The sequence below is a fragment of the Myotis yumanensis genome, unplaced genomic scaffold, assembly GCF_028538775.1.
Source record: "Myotis yumanensis isolate MYYU_CA2020_CCGP unplaced genomic scaffold, mMyoYum1.0.hap1 SCAF_2, whole genome shotgun sequence".
Lineage (NCBI taxonomy): Eukaryota > Metazoa > Chordata > Mammalia > Chiroptera > Vespertilionidae > Myotis > Myotis yumanensis.
The window spans coordinates 100,211,857-100,227,275 of record NW_027223753.1 but is presented as its reverse complement, the minus strand read 5'-3'; the positions used below and the strand labels follow the sequence as shown (position 1 = coordinate 100,227,275).

At 40.1% G+C, this 15,419-nt stretch overlaps 1 protein-coding gene across 2 annotated transcripts in view; it reads left to right on the top strand.

The window, feature by feature from the left end:
- Nucleotides 1–15,419, top strand: part of CCDC138 (coiled-coil domain containing 138) — a 238,756-nt gene that overhangs the window by 144,114 nt on the left and 79,223 nt on the right. For both annotated transcript variants that reach the window (XM_070405855.1, XM_070405854.1), the window contains exon 12: nucleotides 14,501–14,693. In XM_070405855.1, the coding sequence (XP_070261956.1) occupies nucleotides 14,501–14,693 (193 nt within the window). The remainder of the gene's footprint in view (nucleotides 1–14,500; nucleotides 14,694–15,419) is intronic.

Below are 15,419 nucleotides of genomic sequence, written 5' to 3'. Positions count from 1 at the left end.
TCATGGCAGAACTGGGTCTGGCAACTCCAAAACCCAGAGCTCCTCCCCATTCATTTTAAAAATATACATATTTATATTGACTGCAGAGAGGAAGGAAGAGGGGGAGAGTGATTGGCTACCTCCTGCATGCCTCCTACTATTGAGCCCATTAGTGGGGCATGTACCCTCACCAGAATTGAACCATGACATCCTGGTTCATGGTTTGATGCTCAACCACTGAGCCATACTGACCAGGGAAGAGCCTATATTACTTTAGAGGTAGTTATATGCTATTGTTTGAAATTTGCCCATTTTCTTGCTTTAATTTATTTGTCATGAGAATTATTCATGATTCTAACCCAGCATTTTATTCTTCTGCAATTGTTAAAAGTTATCAAAATCATTGTGGCATTTACAATCATACTGAGCTGTGTAAGGTAGTGAGGTGTTTATAAGCTAACTAGAGGCCTGGTGCATGAAAATTCATGCACTTGGGGACGGGGATGGGGTCCTTCAGCCCAGCCTGTGCCCTCTCGCTGTCCCGGAGCCCTCAGGGGATGTCTGACTGACAGCTTAGGCTTGCTCTCTCTGAGGGAGGTGACCAGGCAGCCTGATCAGGAGAGGGCATCGGCCATTGGTTGCCACTGGCCTCCTTCTCCCGTCCGATTGCCACCGCTGGTCATTGCCCACCCCCCGCGATTGCCGTCCCCTCCATCTGTCCACTGGCATGTGCCTTGGCTGTCTGGTGCCACCTGCTCGCCAGCCCCAACCCCTGCTGACTGGTCGTTCTGCTGTTTGATCGATTTGCATATTACACTTTTATTATATGGGATGCAATCAAATATACCTGATAAGCCTTTATCAGTAATAGTAGGGCAATGAAGAACCTCTGTTCCTTTGATTTCTCTGTGCCAGAATATCTCATGATCCTATGTTCTTCAATGCATTGAAACTGAATTTTCTCTCAATTCTTCTCCTAAATTTATACTTAGAAAATTACTCTTTCCAATTTTCTAATTCTAGTAGATGCCCATTTCTTTTAGAAAAATATCTAGTCATAAGTAAATTTTTTAAGTTGATAATAAAATTATTACTTTTCAGACTTGCATGTTTCAACTCCATTTTATTTTTTTAATTAGCAAAAAATTGATTTATCAGAGATAATAAAGATCAGAGCATAAATAAATGACATAGAGACCAATAAAAAAAAAAAAAAATACAAAAGGTCAGTGAAACCAAGAGCTGGTTCTTTGAAAGGATAAACAAGATTGATAAACCTCTAGTCAGGATCACCAAGAAGCAAAGAGAGAGGACCCAAATAAACAAAATCAGAAATGAAAGAGATGAAATAACAACAGACCCCACAGAAATATAAAGGATTATAAAAAAATACTATGAACTCTATTCCAACAAACTAGGCAACCTAAAGGAAATGGACATATTCCTAGAAATGTACAACCTTCCAAAACTCAATCAGGAAGAATCTAAAAATCTCAATAGGCCAATAGCTATTGAGCAGTGGTTGCCAACCTTTCGGACCTGACAGACCACCAGTGGTTCATGGCCCACAAGTTGGCGACTACTGCTATGAAGAAAATTGAAGCAGTCATCAAAAAGCTTCCAGCAAACAAAAGCCCAGGGCCAGATGGCTTCACAGGGGAGTTTTACCAAACATTCAGAGAAGAACTAAAACCTGTCCTCCTCAGACTATTGCAAAAAATTCCAAGGGAAGGAACACTTCCAAGCTCATTCTATGAAGCCAGCATTACCCTCATACCCAAACCAGATAAAGACAACACACACACACACACACACAAAAAGAATTACAGGCCAATATTCCTCATGAACATAGATGCCAAAATCCTCAACAAAATTCTAGCAAATTGGATCCAGCATTACATCAGAAATCTCATACACCATGACCAAGTAGGATTTATCCCGGGCATGCAAGGATGATACAATATCCACAAATCAATAAATGTGATACATCACATAAACAAACTGAGAGATACAAATCACATAGTTATAGCAATTGATGCAGAAAAAACATTTGACAAAATCCAACATGCTTTCTTGATAAAAAAAAAAAAACAACCCTGTACAAAGTGGGAATAGAGGGAATCATACCTCAACATAATAAAAGCCTTATATGACAAACCTACAGCCAACATCATACTCAGTGGGCAAAAACTAAAACCATTTCACTTAACACATTGCAGACCAGTAGTTTTATTGCTAGCTTTACTCAGTGGCCAGATAAGTTTCTCTTGAACGAGTACAAAAAACGTTCTACATAAATGTTAAAGGCATGCTTTAAAATTAAATACCCATTGCATTTTGGAGTTATTACATATTCTTATAAGCTAATATCTTTTTAAAGTATGATACTTTGTAAAACACTGTGTAATATGTAGTGAGAATTCTCCTGATCCGTCTGCAATCTGCTAAGAACAGTAACAAGACAGAGATGCCCGCTTTCATCACTCCTGTCCAACATAGTACTGGAAGTGCTAGCCATAGTGATTAGACAAGAAGAAGAAATAAAAGGTATCCAAATTAGAAAAGAAGAAGTAAAACTGTCGTAAGTGTTTCCCTCCACGTCCTGCGTGGTTCAGGGTTCGGGTCTGGAAGTGGAGCCGCACACAAATGAAATAGAAAAGACACAAGATAATTTGGGAATATGGGGGACCAGGCGAGCAAGTCCAACTCAAGAGGAAGGACTTCCACTGTGCTCAGGCCTCACCAAGCTTTTATAGTGAGAGGTAAACAAGGTAGTGGTTACCATAGTTACACAGTTCTTGTGAGTTTCACTTGTTTTGACCATGGTTACACTTCCTGCACTTCCTCATCCCATTAGCTTTCCCAGATAAGATCTAGGGAGTGTTATAAGGTCAAGACTAATTATGCTAAGAGGACTGTGCCCTTTAAGCTAGGACTTGTTTGTGACTTTGCCAGCAGGCCAGTCCGAGGTTTAACCCTATATCAGTTTCCCACATCTCACCCTTTTTTTATTATTAAGCTACTATAACTTACACATCAAGAACAAAACTCTGGATATTAAAACAATAACAATGCCAATCTGTAACCCAAAACATTTTAAAACTTCAGCATAACATTTCAAGAACAAAAAATGTTTTAAGTCCCAATTTCAATGTCCAACAGTTCTGAGTCCAAGTTTCAATGTCCGACAGTTCCTTATGTGTAGATGTCAGCAATGATATTTCAGTTCTGGATGGTGGACAAATGGTGGCAATGCAGGTCTGACCCTCTCTGGTTTGATCCTGGGCAACCTGCAGCGACGCACAGCTGCTGACTGCTAGCATGGCAAAGCGTCGTCAGCGTCTCCATCTCTGAACTGTCTCTCCTCTTGTCTTCATGGCTGGAGCATTCCTGAGAATTCCTCTCTGTTGCAGGAATCCACATGGTCTTGAAGTTGTTTTCTGAAAATATACAAACATATTCTCGACCGAAGGTTAATAAATGGAATTTTACTTGAGGTCCTTTTTATATTTGCCCAAATGATTTTCCTTTGGCTTATTTTGACACCATGTGTGTTTTCCTAGGTGTCTGTTAGCATTATAAATGAAAAAAATTTTCTAGATGTGATTTAGTTACAGGATATTTTTCCTTACATGGTATTTTTCCACTATCCCCCCTTTTTTTGATTTAATTATTAGGAGGATTTTTGGAAAATTTATAATGCAGTCTAGATAACTTTAAATTTTAATTTTTTGCACAAAAATATGACTGTTTTAGGTTCATTGCATGTTAATCAATTTTTCCATGAAATGAAAATTTTGGTTAATACTTCTTGAGCCAATTTTAATCTGAAAACCTGACTGCTATTTTACTGTCAAATTTAATACTTTAAAAACAATCTTTGTTTACACTGTAAATATTAATGGAAAGGATTATTTTTGCATCCTTGAGGAAGCCCTGAGCATTCCTGGTGTTAGGCTGGATGTAGATATAGGGTAGCTGTTGTCAGCCAAGTCTCTGTTGTCTGGGTACTGATCTCAGCTGGGCCAAGTCTCTTTCTGTTACCTGGGTCCCGATCTGGGCTGGGCATGGGAAGCAAGAAGCAGCCATGGGGGCAGGAGACCTCCCTCAGAAGGGGCGAGTGTTCAAGCCCCTGCATAGTTGGGGGGGTGAGGATCCGTGCTCCACCTCTGTTGACCCCCTGGTTCTCTTCTGCTGGCCCCTCTGCGACTGTGCCTGTCTTAGGTTGTTCCTCCCTGAGGAATCTTACCCGTCTTTGACTAACCAGCCATCCTTCAGGGCCAAGCAGGGTGATGTGAGGTTCAGTTCTGTCTCCTTGGTAGCCTATGCCCCTGTGGCCTCCACGCCCAGCAATTGCCTTGGGATCCCTTCACCTGCTGGCAGGGCCCCGGCATTGCACATATCTTGGGGAACCCAGGTTTCTTCTCCAGGGAGGGCCCAGCTCATGCCATTGGGCGAGAGACAGATCCACAGCACCAGCCACCATGAGGCTTCAACCTCAGCATGAACAGAGAGCTCAGGCAACAGCTGTGGGCAATTGGATTGTGAGAAGAGGGACCCTCTTGACAAAAAGAGCAAGAGAGGTCAATATAGAATGCTCAAGTGCCTTCCCAGGGGGCCTTCCACACAGTGGAAGGGATTAAATCCTTTAATGTCCTTATTAAATTTCTGCCAGACATTCAAAGAATTAGTTTGTAAATTTGTTTAGGATAAATGTACAATGACAGTGTAGAACAATATCATGTAAGGATATTCTTTGCTCTAGGCCATGGCACTGGCTGTCAATTTCTTTTTGTATAGACAAGCTTTTAGTTACATTTTCCTTGACCTGTTGTACAAAATGAGAGGTCTGAACAGTCTTTACCATAGATGAAACAGCAATGCCCACAGAAGTAAGTAACGTTACGAGGGCAAAGATTCCTGCAATTAACATTCCAAGAAATCTTTTTTGTCTTTTTAAGATTTTTTTTTTTTTACTAGATCATGCAACAGTTCGTAGGTTTGATGAGATTCCCATGGTTCAGTTAAGTTAGTGGGAACACAAGCAAAAGCTGGTTGTTTTAAAATCATGAGGGAGTTCTTTTGAACAGTAGAATTGATACAATGGGATAATGTACAATCTGTGCATGACACCTCATACAGATGGCTTGTAACATTAAGATGCATCTGAATGGGGCCTGATAGGAGCACAAAAGGATCAAACACACAGGCAGTAGCAAACACTGTCTTATTGAGAGTTCCTCGTAAAGCAAAAATGGAACTATTTGAGCTATAATTGAAACTATACCATTTTATAGGTGCAAGTGCAGCAGCTCATTTCCACTGCATACTTTGTTGTAATTGAGGCCCAACAAATTCTCCTCCATGAGATGGAGTGATTTTCTTCAACATATAGATAGGATGCATTCCCTTTCCATTTAAGGGTGCGGTTGTTACTATACAGAGAACCATAAGGGCTCCAGTCTATAAAGAAAAAAATTATTGATATTTGGAGGGAGAGACCAAGATGGCGGCGTAGGTAAACACCGGAGACCGCTGCCGCAAACAACCATTTCAAAAATACAACTAAAAGACGGAACGGACATCACCCAGAACCACAGGAAGGCTGGCTGAAGAGAGACTCTACAACTAGAAGGAAAGAGAACAGCAAATCGAGGCTCAGAGGCGGCGCAGTGTGGAAAATACAAAGGTACCGAGGTGCGCGCGCAAAGCGGGCTGGTGGCTGAGGGCGCGGTTGTCGTTTTCTGTCGGGAGTGAGTCTCAGACTCTGGGCTCCAGATCCGGGCGAGTCTCTAGGGACCCAGACTCAAACGGGAGAAGCGGGATTATCCGGCATCAGTTGGAACCTGAGGGCAGCTTTCTCTCCGAGGTTTGCAGCGGCTGCCGGGGTTCTGAGAAGCAGAGCCTCTGGGAACGGGACTGAGAGCGGCCATAACTGCTCCCTCCGCCCGCCCTGTTGATCCCGCCCCGCCCAAACCCTGCGCACAGCCATTTGCCGATCGCCTCAGGCAAAGGCTGGATTAGCGCCTCCCCAGAAGGCAGACGTTTTCCACACAGCTGATTCCTACAGCCAGTCGGCCTGGTGGTCAAATCCCTCTAGTGTTAACTACAACAATTAAGGCTTGGCTAGAACAAGACTGCGCACAGAGACCACAAGGGGGTGCACCAAGAAAGCATAAAAGATGCGGAGACAAAAAAACATGACAGAAATGGAGGATATGGAGCTAAAAATCGCAATTTTGAGGGCTTGCCATAAATTTGTGCAGAGCCTCACGAAAACTAATGAGACCCTCGATGCTACGATAAAGAAATTAGAAAGTAAGCATACACGGACTGAAATAAAGAATATTATACCCAATAGCAGACCAGAGGAGCACAAGAATCAAACCAAAGATTCGACAAAAAACACCCAATTGGAAAAGCAAAATGAAAAAAGAATCCGAAAGTGTGAAGATAGTGTAAGGAGCCTGTGGGACAGCTTTAAGCGGACTAATATCAGAATTATTGGAGTGCCAGAAGATGAGAGACAGCAAGATATTGAAAACCTATTTGAAGAAATAATGGCAGAAAACTTCCCCCATCTGGAGAAAGAAATGGACTTACAGGTCCAAGAAGCTCAGAGAACCCCAAACAAAAGGAATCCAAAGAGGACCACACCAAGACACATCATCATTAAAATGCCAAGAGCAAAAGACAAAGAGAAAATCTTAAAAGCAGCAAGAGAAAGAGGCTCAATTACCTACAAGGGAATACCCATACGACTGTCAGCTGATTTCTCAACAGAAACTTTGCAGGCCAGAAGGGAATGGCAAGAAATATTCAAAGTGCTGAATACCAAGAACCTACAACCAAGATTACTTTATCCAGCAAAGCTATCATTCAGAATTGAAGGTCAGATAAAGAGCTTCACAGATAAGGAAAAGCTAAAGGAGTTCATCACCGCCAAACCAGTATTATATGAAATGCTGAAAGGTATCCTTTAAGAAGAGGAAGAAGAAGAAAAAGGTAAAGATACAAATTATGAACAACAAACATGCATCTATCAACAAATGAATCTAAGAATCAAGTGAATAAATAACCTGATGTACAGAATGAACTGGTGATTATAATAGAATCAGGGACATAGAAAGGGAATAGACTGACTATTCTTGGGGGGAAAAGGGGTGTGGGAGATGCGGGAAGTGACTGGACAAAAATCATGCACCTATGGATGAACACAGTGGGTGGGGAGTGAGGGTGGAGGGTGGGGTGGGAGCTGGAAGGAGGGGAGTTATGGGGGGAAAAAAGAGGAACAAATGTAATAATCTGAACAATAAAGATTTAAAAAAAAGAAAAAAAAGAAAAAAAAAGAAAAAAATTATTCAGTTTGCTGGTGGTAGGATAACTACTATAACAGTCTTGCCAATTAACTTCTTCCTCAGTGGGATTCCATACATAAGACCATGTACATAAAGGCTTAGTGGGGGGGGGAGGGGGGGTGTGCCTTAGCACACTTATATTTTCTGCACCTTTCCCTGGAACATGTACTTGAGCCATTTCTTCCCTGTTCTTTGGTGTCCAGGCTGGCCAAAAACCTCTCTTTAATTTTACACACAAGGGAGCAGTGGCTTGATTTAGAGTATTACAAAAGGGAAGTTGGGTGGCAACAGCTGTGTAATAATACCTTGTCCATATGCTTCCTTGCCCCACCTGTGGTCCTCCTGGAAGGATCAGCCCACGTAAGGGTTCTTACCCATGAAGGGTCAGGAGTATAATCTGAAATACTCCCACATTTGCCCTAGGTAATATTACCGTACAGATGATTACTGCTAGCATGGCAAGAAAAACGTTCTCTGTACAGTCTTCTTTACCATGCCCCAGGTGGTCTCCAGGCTGTTTGTTGTCCTGCTCATCCTCCTCCTGCTGAGTTAAACTTGGAGAACTTCAATTTAAAAAGGAATCTTTTTCTTTTACACTAAGTAACCTACAGGGTTACTTCCTGGATGTTGACTGATAGTACCACAAGGCCATGTATTTCAAGTCAAAGTCATTAAAAATTTATGGTGACTGTACTTTCAGATTTGGTATTTTAACAGCAAATCATTAGATTATCCTATAAATATTAGTGGAAGATATTTCAAAATTTTAAAATTTCTCCTTTTTATTAAATTTAAAATAATATTTTTAAACAGCATTCCCTTTTGGCTTATTTGCATATACAGAGGGACCATGGGAAGCCTTCAGTAACTTTTTTTAGAAGAATTTTATTTTACTAGGATTCAATTGCTTACAAAGATACTGGCTTCTTATAGTAGGTACTTTTATTAATAAAGTTAGTAAATTTAGTAAAGTTTTATGTCTGATTCACGAGGTGCAAATGCTGCCCCACCTCCAGCCTAGTTTAAAATGCAGCGGTGAAGAGCTTTTGTTATTTTAAATTACATCTTAAAATTCTGCTGCTGTATTTTAAGAAATATCAAACAAAATAACTTGTTTTTCCCTTTCTTAGAAGCAAAAACTTAAAATATATTTATTAATTTATATTTGATAAAGCTTTCCATGTGATTTCAAGTATATTAAATTGGCTTTAATAAAAAATCCTTTAAGAAGAGAGAATAAACTTTTGAAAACATTTCAGGGCCCGTGAAATGTCCCAAAGTCATTCCTTGGTTATAGTTTTGAAATCCAACTTGGAAGACCATCAAATATATATGTGTATATATGATTTAAAGATTATATACCTTTTATAATTATTAAGAGATATCAATTAAATTAAAACTGATCTTTGTATATAAAAATTTCAGTTGGGATCACAGAATTTATCCTCTTTTTTAATCAGATCAATGAGTATCATATTTTGAATTCTAATTATTTCAGAGAAAACAAAAATTATTTTTTCAAAGATAAATCTCTATACTTTAGGCATTTAGCTACCTCAATTACACAATTTTTCCCAATTCAATCCGAACCTTAAACTTTTAGCTGGCAAGTCAAATATTTAGCATTTCTTAATCAATAACATTTTTAAGAATAAACTTCAAAAATACAAGATATAGTCAACCAACAGATTTAATTCTGTCCTCTAGATTTTTCATGAGGCAAATTTAGCAATTTAGCAAACTCCCAAAGCCCTGGGCTGCCATTGCGTCCAAGGATGGGAAACTGGGAAGCAAGCCTGTCCTGAGAAGTTGCCACAGGCGGGAAATTTTTTGCCTACCTGCTTGTTCTGTTGGGGGAAGGGAGGCTAGCCCTTCCTCCATTACAAATTGCTTTGGGAAGCCAGCCTTAATTAAAGGGTGTAGCCGTCTTTTACCTGGGCTACTTAGAGTTTTATAATTAATATAGATCAATAATTCTTGAGATTCAAATCCAAATTATTATTTTAAGGCAGTTACTTTGGTAAATTTTCTGTAACAGAGACAATTTTACTGAATTTCCTTTTCAGCCTTGAAGTTAACTTTTTAACACCCTTCATTAGCATTTAAAAACTGTTCTTTATTATTGAAATGCCAATCCTGCTGCTAGAATCTAGTCAGCATCTTTTTTCCCTGGGTCAAATTCGCATTTTTCTTAGGAAATAATCAGTCTTGGGTTTTATTCTCTACAGTTGTAAAGAGATTTCAGCTCAAAACTCTATCTAAATGTCCAAAAACAGGACAGTTGCGCGCATTAGTTTTAAGCCAGCTTTTCTCTTTACACGTGCACAGAAATCCCAGATGAATTTTTTAAATTTTGTAAAACTTTTCAATTAGAATAGTTGGGGAGGGGGAATCCATATTGGATCGCCATGTGCTCCCTTCCCTTCCCCCACATCCTGCTTTGGGGGAAGTTTCAGCAAATGACTAAGATGGCGTATTTTTCCCAAAGTCATGCTTAATAGAAAAAGACATTTTAAATTTTTTCCTTTTTCGCTTTCCAAAGTTATGGCTAGCACCCAAGGTTATCTTAGCCAAAGTTTGGTTGTCATAAGATGTTCTCCGGTAATTTTTAAATAAAACATTAAGTAATCTCATTGTGGGAGAGCTTATACCTCTGCCCTCTCCTGCCACCTTTGAATCTCTCCACAGCAGAGGTGGATTTGGTAGCGGAATTTCATTTCTTATTACAGATTTTAGATTCCAAATACAAATTAAGATTTTAATTTGAACAAGAAACCACATGAAGATGACCATGGCGCTCTTTTTTTTTTCCCAGCCTGATTTAAAAGAGTACCTTTTAATATTCCAATTTCTTTATAATTTGGTGTTTTTGCACAGGTGATTCTATTAATGGAGAATTAATTAGGACATGGAGGTGGAGGGAGCCATGAAGGCCATTCCTCCCATTTTTTCTTTTCTTTCTGCTCCTCTTTAGGAGCAGAGGGTGCAAGGGGAGGAGATTTATCCTCCTTGGCCTCTCTCAAAGGCTCTAGTAAATGAAATACTGTGTTTCACAAGGAAAAACAGTTTGGAGGCAAGTTTTTCCCTGCTGCTGACCTTTTTTCTATTTCTAACTTTTTGGTAAACTTTTAAGATCTAATGTACCTTTTTCAAGAAAACAAAAGTTATTTTCTATAACAACATGCAAAAACCATAAGAGATTACCTTCTGAAACTTTAACTCCTTATGCATGCAACTCAAAAGTCTATAATAATAGTTTCTTACTTTTTTTTTTTTTTTTTTTTTTAAAGCCCAATCTACTTTTTTAAAGCCAAATCCTGCCCCGTTAGCCTGGTTGAGAAAACGTTCCCACACCGCCTACAGCTCCGGACCACTGTAGCTGATTGTGGGCGTTTGTGTGCGGTGAAATAACCCCTCACCTTTACGGTGAATTTTCCTACCTTTATGGTGAATTCTTTGTTCCTCACTTTGCCAGTGAAACTTCGTTTTTTCGCTCTAGCGAAACCTTCACTTCCAGAGTTCCCGACGGGCGCCAGATGTCGTAAGTGTTTCCCTCCACGTCCTGCGTGGTTCAGGGTTCGGGTCTGGAAGTGGAGCCGCACACAAATGAAATAGAAAAGACACAAGATAATTTGGGAATATGGGGGACCAGGCGAGCAAGTCCAACTCAAGAGGAAGGACTTCCACTGTGCTCAGGCCTCACCAAGCTTTTATAGTGAGAGGTAAACAAGGTAGTGGTTACCATAGTTACACAGTTCTTGTGAGTTTCACTTGTTTTGACCATGGTTACACTTCCTGCACTTCCTCATCCCATTAGCTTTCCCAGATAAGATCTAGGGAGTGTTATAAGGTCAAGACTAATTATGCTAAGAGGACTGTGCCCTTTAAGCTAGGATTTGTTTGTGACTTTGCCAGCAGGCCAGTCCGAGGTTTAACCCTATATCAGTTTCCCACATAAAACTGTCATTATTCGCAGATGACATGATACTGTACATAAAAAACCCTAAAGACTCCATCAAAAAATTATTAGGCTTAACAAAGGAATTCGGCAATGTAGCAGGATACAAAATTAATGCCCAGAAATCTATGACATTTTTATACACCAATAGTGAACTTACAGAAAGAGACATTAAAGCAACAATCCCATTTACCATTGCACCAAAAAAATTAAGATCTAGGAATAAACTGAGGAGGTAAGAGACCTGTACTCGGAATACTACAGGACACTGAAAAAAGAGATCGAGGAAGACGTAAACAGTTGGAAGAACATACCATGTTTATGGAATGGTGGAATCAACATGTTTAAAATGTACTCATTACCCAAAGCAGTCTATACATTCAATGCACTCCCCATTAAAATACCAGTGACATATTTCACAGACTTAGAACGAACTCTCCAAAAATTCATCTGGAATAAAAAAAGACCCCGAATAGCAGCAATCCTGAGAAGAACAAAGTAGGAGGGATCTCAATACCAGATATCAAGCTATATTACAAAGCCACTCTTCTCAAAACTGCCTGGCACTGGCACAATAACAGACATATAGACCAATGGAATAGCATAGAGAACCCATAAATCAACCCAAACCAGTGCGCTCAATTAATATTTGACAAAGGAGGCAAGAACATACAATGGAGTCAAGACAGTCTCTTCAATAAATGGTGTTGGGAAAGTTGGACAGATACATGCAAAAAAATGAAACTAGACCACCAACTTACACCATACACAAAAATAAACTCAAAATGGATAAAGGACTTAAACATAAGACGGGAAACCATAAAAGTCTTAAAGAGTAATCCATAAGCAGCAAAATTGCAGACATATGTTGTAGCAGTATCTTCACTGATACAGCTCCTAGGTCAATGGAAACTAAAGAGAAAATAAAATGGGACTACATCAAAATACAAAGCTACACAGCAAAAGAAACCATCAAAAAAACAAGAAAACCCACTGAATGGGAGAACATATTTGCCAATGTTATCACCGATAAGGGTTTAATCTCCAACATTTACAGGAAACTCATACAACTTAACAAAAGGAAGATAAACAACCCAATCAAAAAAATGGGCAATGGACCTAAATAGATACTTTTCAAAAGAGGACATTCAGAAAGCCAAGAGACATATGAAAACATGCTCAAAGTCACTAATCATCTGAGAGATGCAAATCAAAACAACAATGAGGTACCATCTCACACCTGTCAGAATGGCTGTCATCAACAAATCAACAAATGACAAGTGCTGGCGAGGATGCATAGAAAAAGGAACCCTAGTGCACTGCTGGTGGGAATGAAGACTGGTGCAGTCACTGTGGAGAACAGTATGAAATTTCCTTAAAAAGTTAAAAATGGAACTCCCATTTGCCCCAGTGATCCACTTCTAGGTATATATCCCAAGGAACTAATAACACCAATCAGAAAGGATATATGCACCCCTATGTTCATAGCACAATTTACAATAGGTAAGATTTGGAAATAGCTAAGTGCCTGTCAGCAGATAAGTGGATTAAAAACTGGTACATCTACACAATGGAATACTATGCTGCTATAACTAGGAAGGAACTCCTACCATTTGCAACAGCATGGATGGACCTGGAGAGCATTATGCTAAGTGAAATAAGTCAGTCAGAGGAAGATAAATATCACATGATTGTACTCATTTGTGGAATATAATGAACAACATAAACTTATGAAAAACAGATCCAGAGACAGAGAAGCATCGATCAGACCATCAAACCTTGAGGGAAGGCAGAGGAGGGTGGGCCGAAGGGGGAGAGATCAACCAAAGGACTTGTATGCATGCATATAAGCATAACTAATGGACACAGACACTATTGGGTATTGAGGTCCAGCCCCAGCAGGTCCAGGGGTTCCCAAAGGTGTGGACAGAGTCAGTGAAGAAGGAATGACTTGGAGACTGTGTTCAGTTGATCGGCAGCCTAGCCAGGTTCTCTAGTCAGGTTCTCCAGCCAGGTTCTGTCTTTATTCTCCTGTTACATCTGTATTTATACCATTTGATTTTAATCCTATCCATTCTATTCCAAAGGTTAGGGCATTTGTTATCTCCATTCCAAGGTCATTACTCTACTGTTCTGTTAAGCTACAAGGAAGTAGCTGAAGGAGATTATCCTAAGTAAAGATTATGTAGCTTAAGCATGATTGTTCGTAGTTAAGGTGATTAACTACCTGCCTGGCACTTAGTTAAGGGGTTTTACTGATTTATTCTCTCCCTTAGTCCTGTTAATCCCTAACTCCAGGGAAAAAATCCCCACCTGGGGAAACAACCTTTCTCGGGGAGGTGGTCCTGGTTAAAACACATAGCGCTAAGTAGGTGAGCAAACATATTAAGAACAGTATGCCATATACGTCAGGTCCCTTGAAACATATGCTGTGCAGATGTTTCTTCCCTGCAGCGACTGTGTCAAGCAGTAAGGATGGACCGGCAATTGGGGGTGAGGGCATGAGCAGGATTGGGGGGGGGGGGTAATGGGAGGATAAGGACACATGTGTAATAACCTAGTCAATAAAGAAAAAACAAAAAAATTGACTTATCTTTAGTTCATCCTATATAATAAAAGCATAATATGCAAATTGACCGAACATCAGATTGACCAGTTGGCGGGGGGGGGGGGGGGGGGCGGGGGGGCTGCAAACAGGCAGCACCAGGCCAGCCAAGTTGCGTGCCAGCGGGCAGAGAGAGGGGACATCGATTGGGGGGTGGTGTGGTGGCAGCGACCAGCGGTGGCGACAGGGTGATTGGCGGGGCAGGGTGGGGCCGGTCACTCACTGGCCAGCATTGTCCACTGATGGGCTCACCTGGTGGCCTCCCCCAGAAGGAGGCCTCTGGTGGTGGCAGTGGCTGGGCGATGGAGGTCAGGGCCCGTTGCTTGCCAGTACCTGATCAGCTTGCCAGTCGCCTCCCACAGAGGGAGGCCAGACTGCTGTTAAGTCCCACTTCCCACGGGGATCGGAACCAAGCGGTCAGTCGGACATCTCCTGAGGGCTCCCGGACTGCGAGGGGGTGCATCCCGGGCTGAGGGACCCCCCACCCCACCCCGAGTGCATGTATTTTCATGCACTGGGCCTCTAGTATGTTTATAATGTTTAAAATTACATTTTCTGAACATTAATAACTATACTAATTTAATATATATTTTTTAACAGCATTCAACTATGACATCAACATTGAGGAGATTGGGTGAAGATATATTCAAAGGAGTAGTAAATAAGGGAATTCAGGATAATTCTTTGGAACATTCTATGGAGAATAAACCAAAGACAGCTGCTTTCTTTAGGAGTTCCCATTTGCCATTGAGATTTTTGTCAACTTTAATTGTTCTCAAAACAGTCACTCAAGGTAAGCTTTCAGATATATTTATGGTATAATTTTTCATAAATAACTAGAAGAGAATACTGTATAATGAAGCAATTTTCTTACTTAGTCAAATATGGTTTACATTTTCAGAATGAGATTTTAAATTGTTTTATAATGGTAGCACATTATAAAAATTACTTTTGTTTCCTGAATTTGAGACAATAGGGGCATCAGTTAGATTGTTGCCCCCTCTCAGAAGCCTATGTTGATTCTCTTAGATCATGTTCCATAACAACCTTTGTTCATTATCACTGCATTTACCATGTAGTATTGGAATTGCTAGTTAATTTCCACTAGAGCAGATGTTGGCAAACTATAACCCATGGGCCAAATCTGACCCACCACCGGTTTTGTAAATAAAGTTTTATTTAAACACATCCATACTTATTTGTTACCTATTGTCTATGACTATTTTTGCCTCACGACAACAGAGACTAAATAGTTCTCTAAAGCCTATGTTATTATTATGTGGTCCTTTACAGGAAAAGTTGGTTAATTCCTGTACTAGTTTATAAATTTTCTGAGGAAAAACTAAAGAGCCTTTTAACAATGAACCATGAAAAAAATTTTAAAAATGGAGAAAACTATTAATTCATGATTGCTCTACATAAATTAAGGATATTTGAAGAAACTGTCTAAGAAATCCTTTATAATAAAAGCCTAATATGCTGTCCGGTCATCCTTTCAACCAATCAAAGCATAATGTGC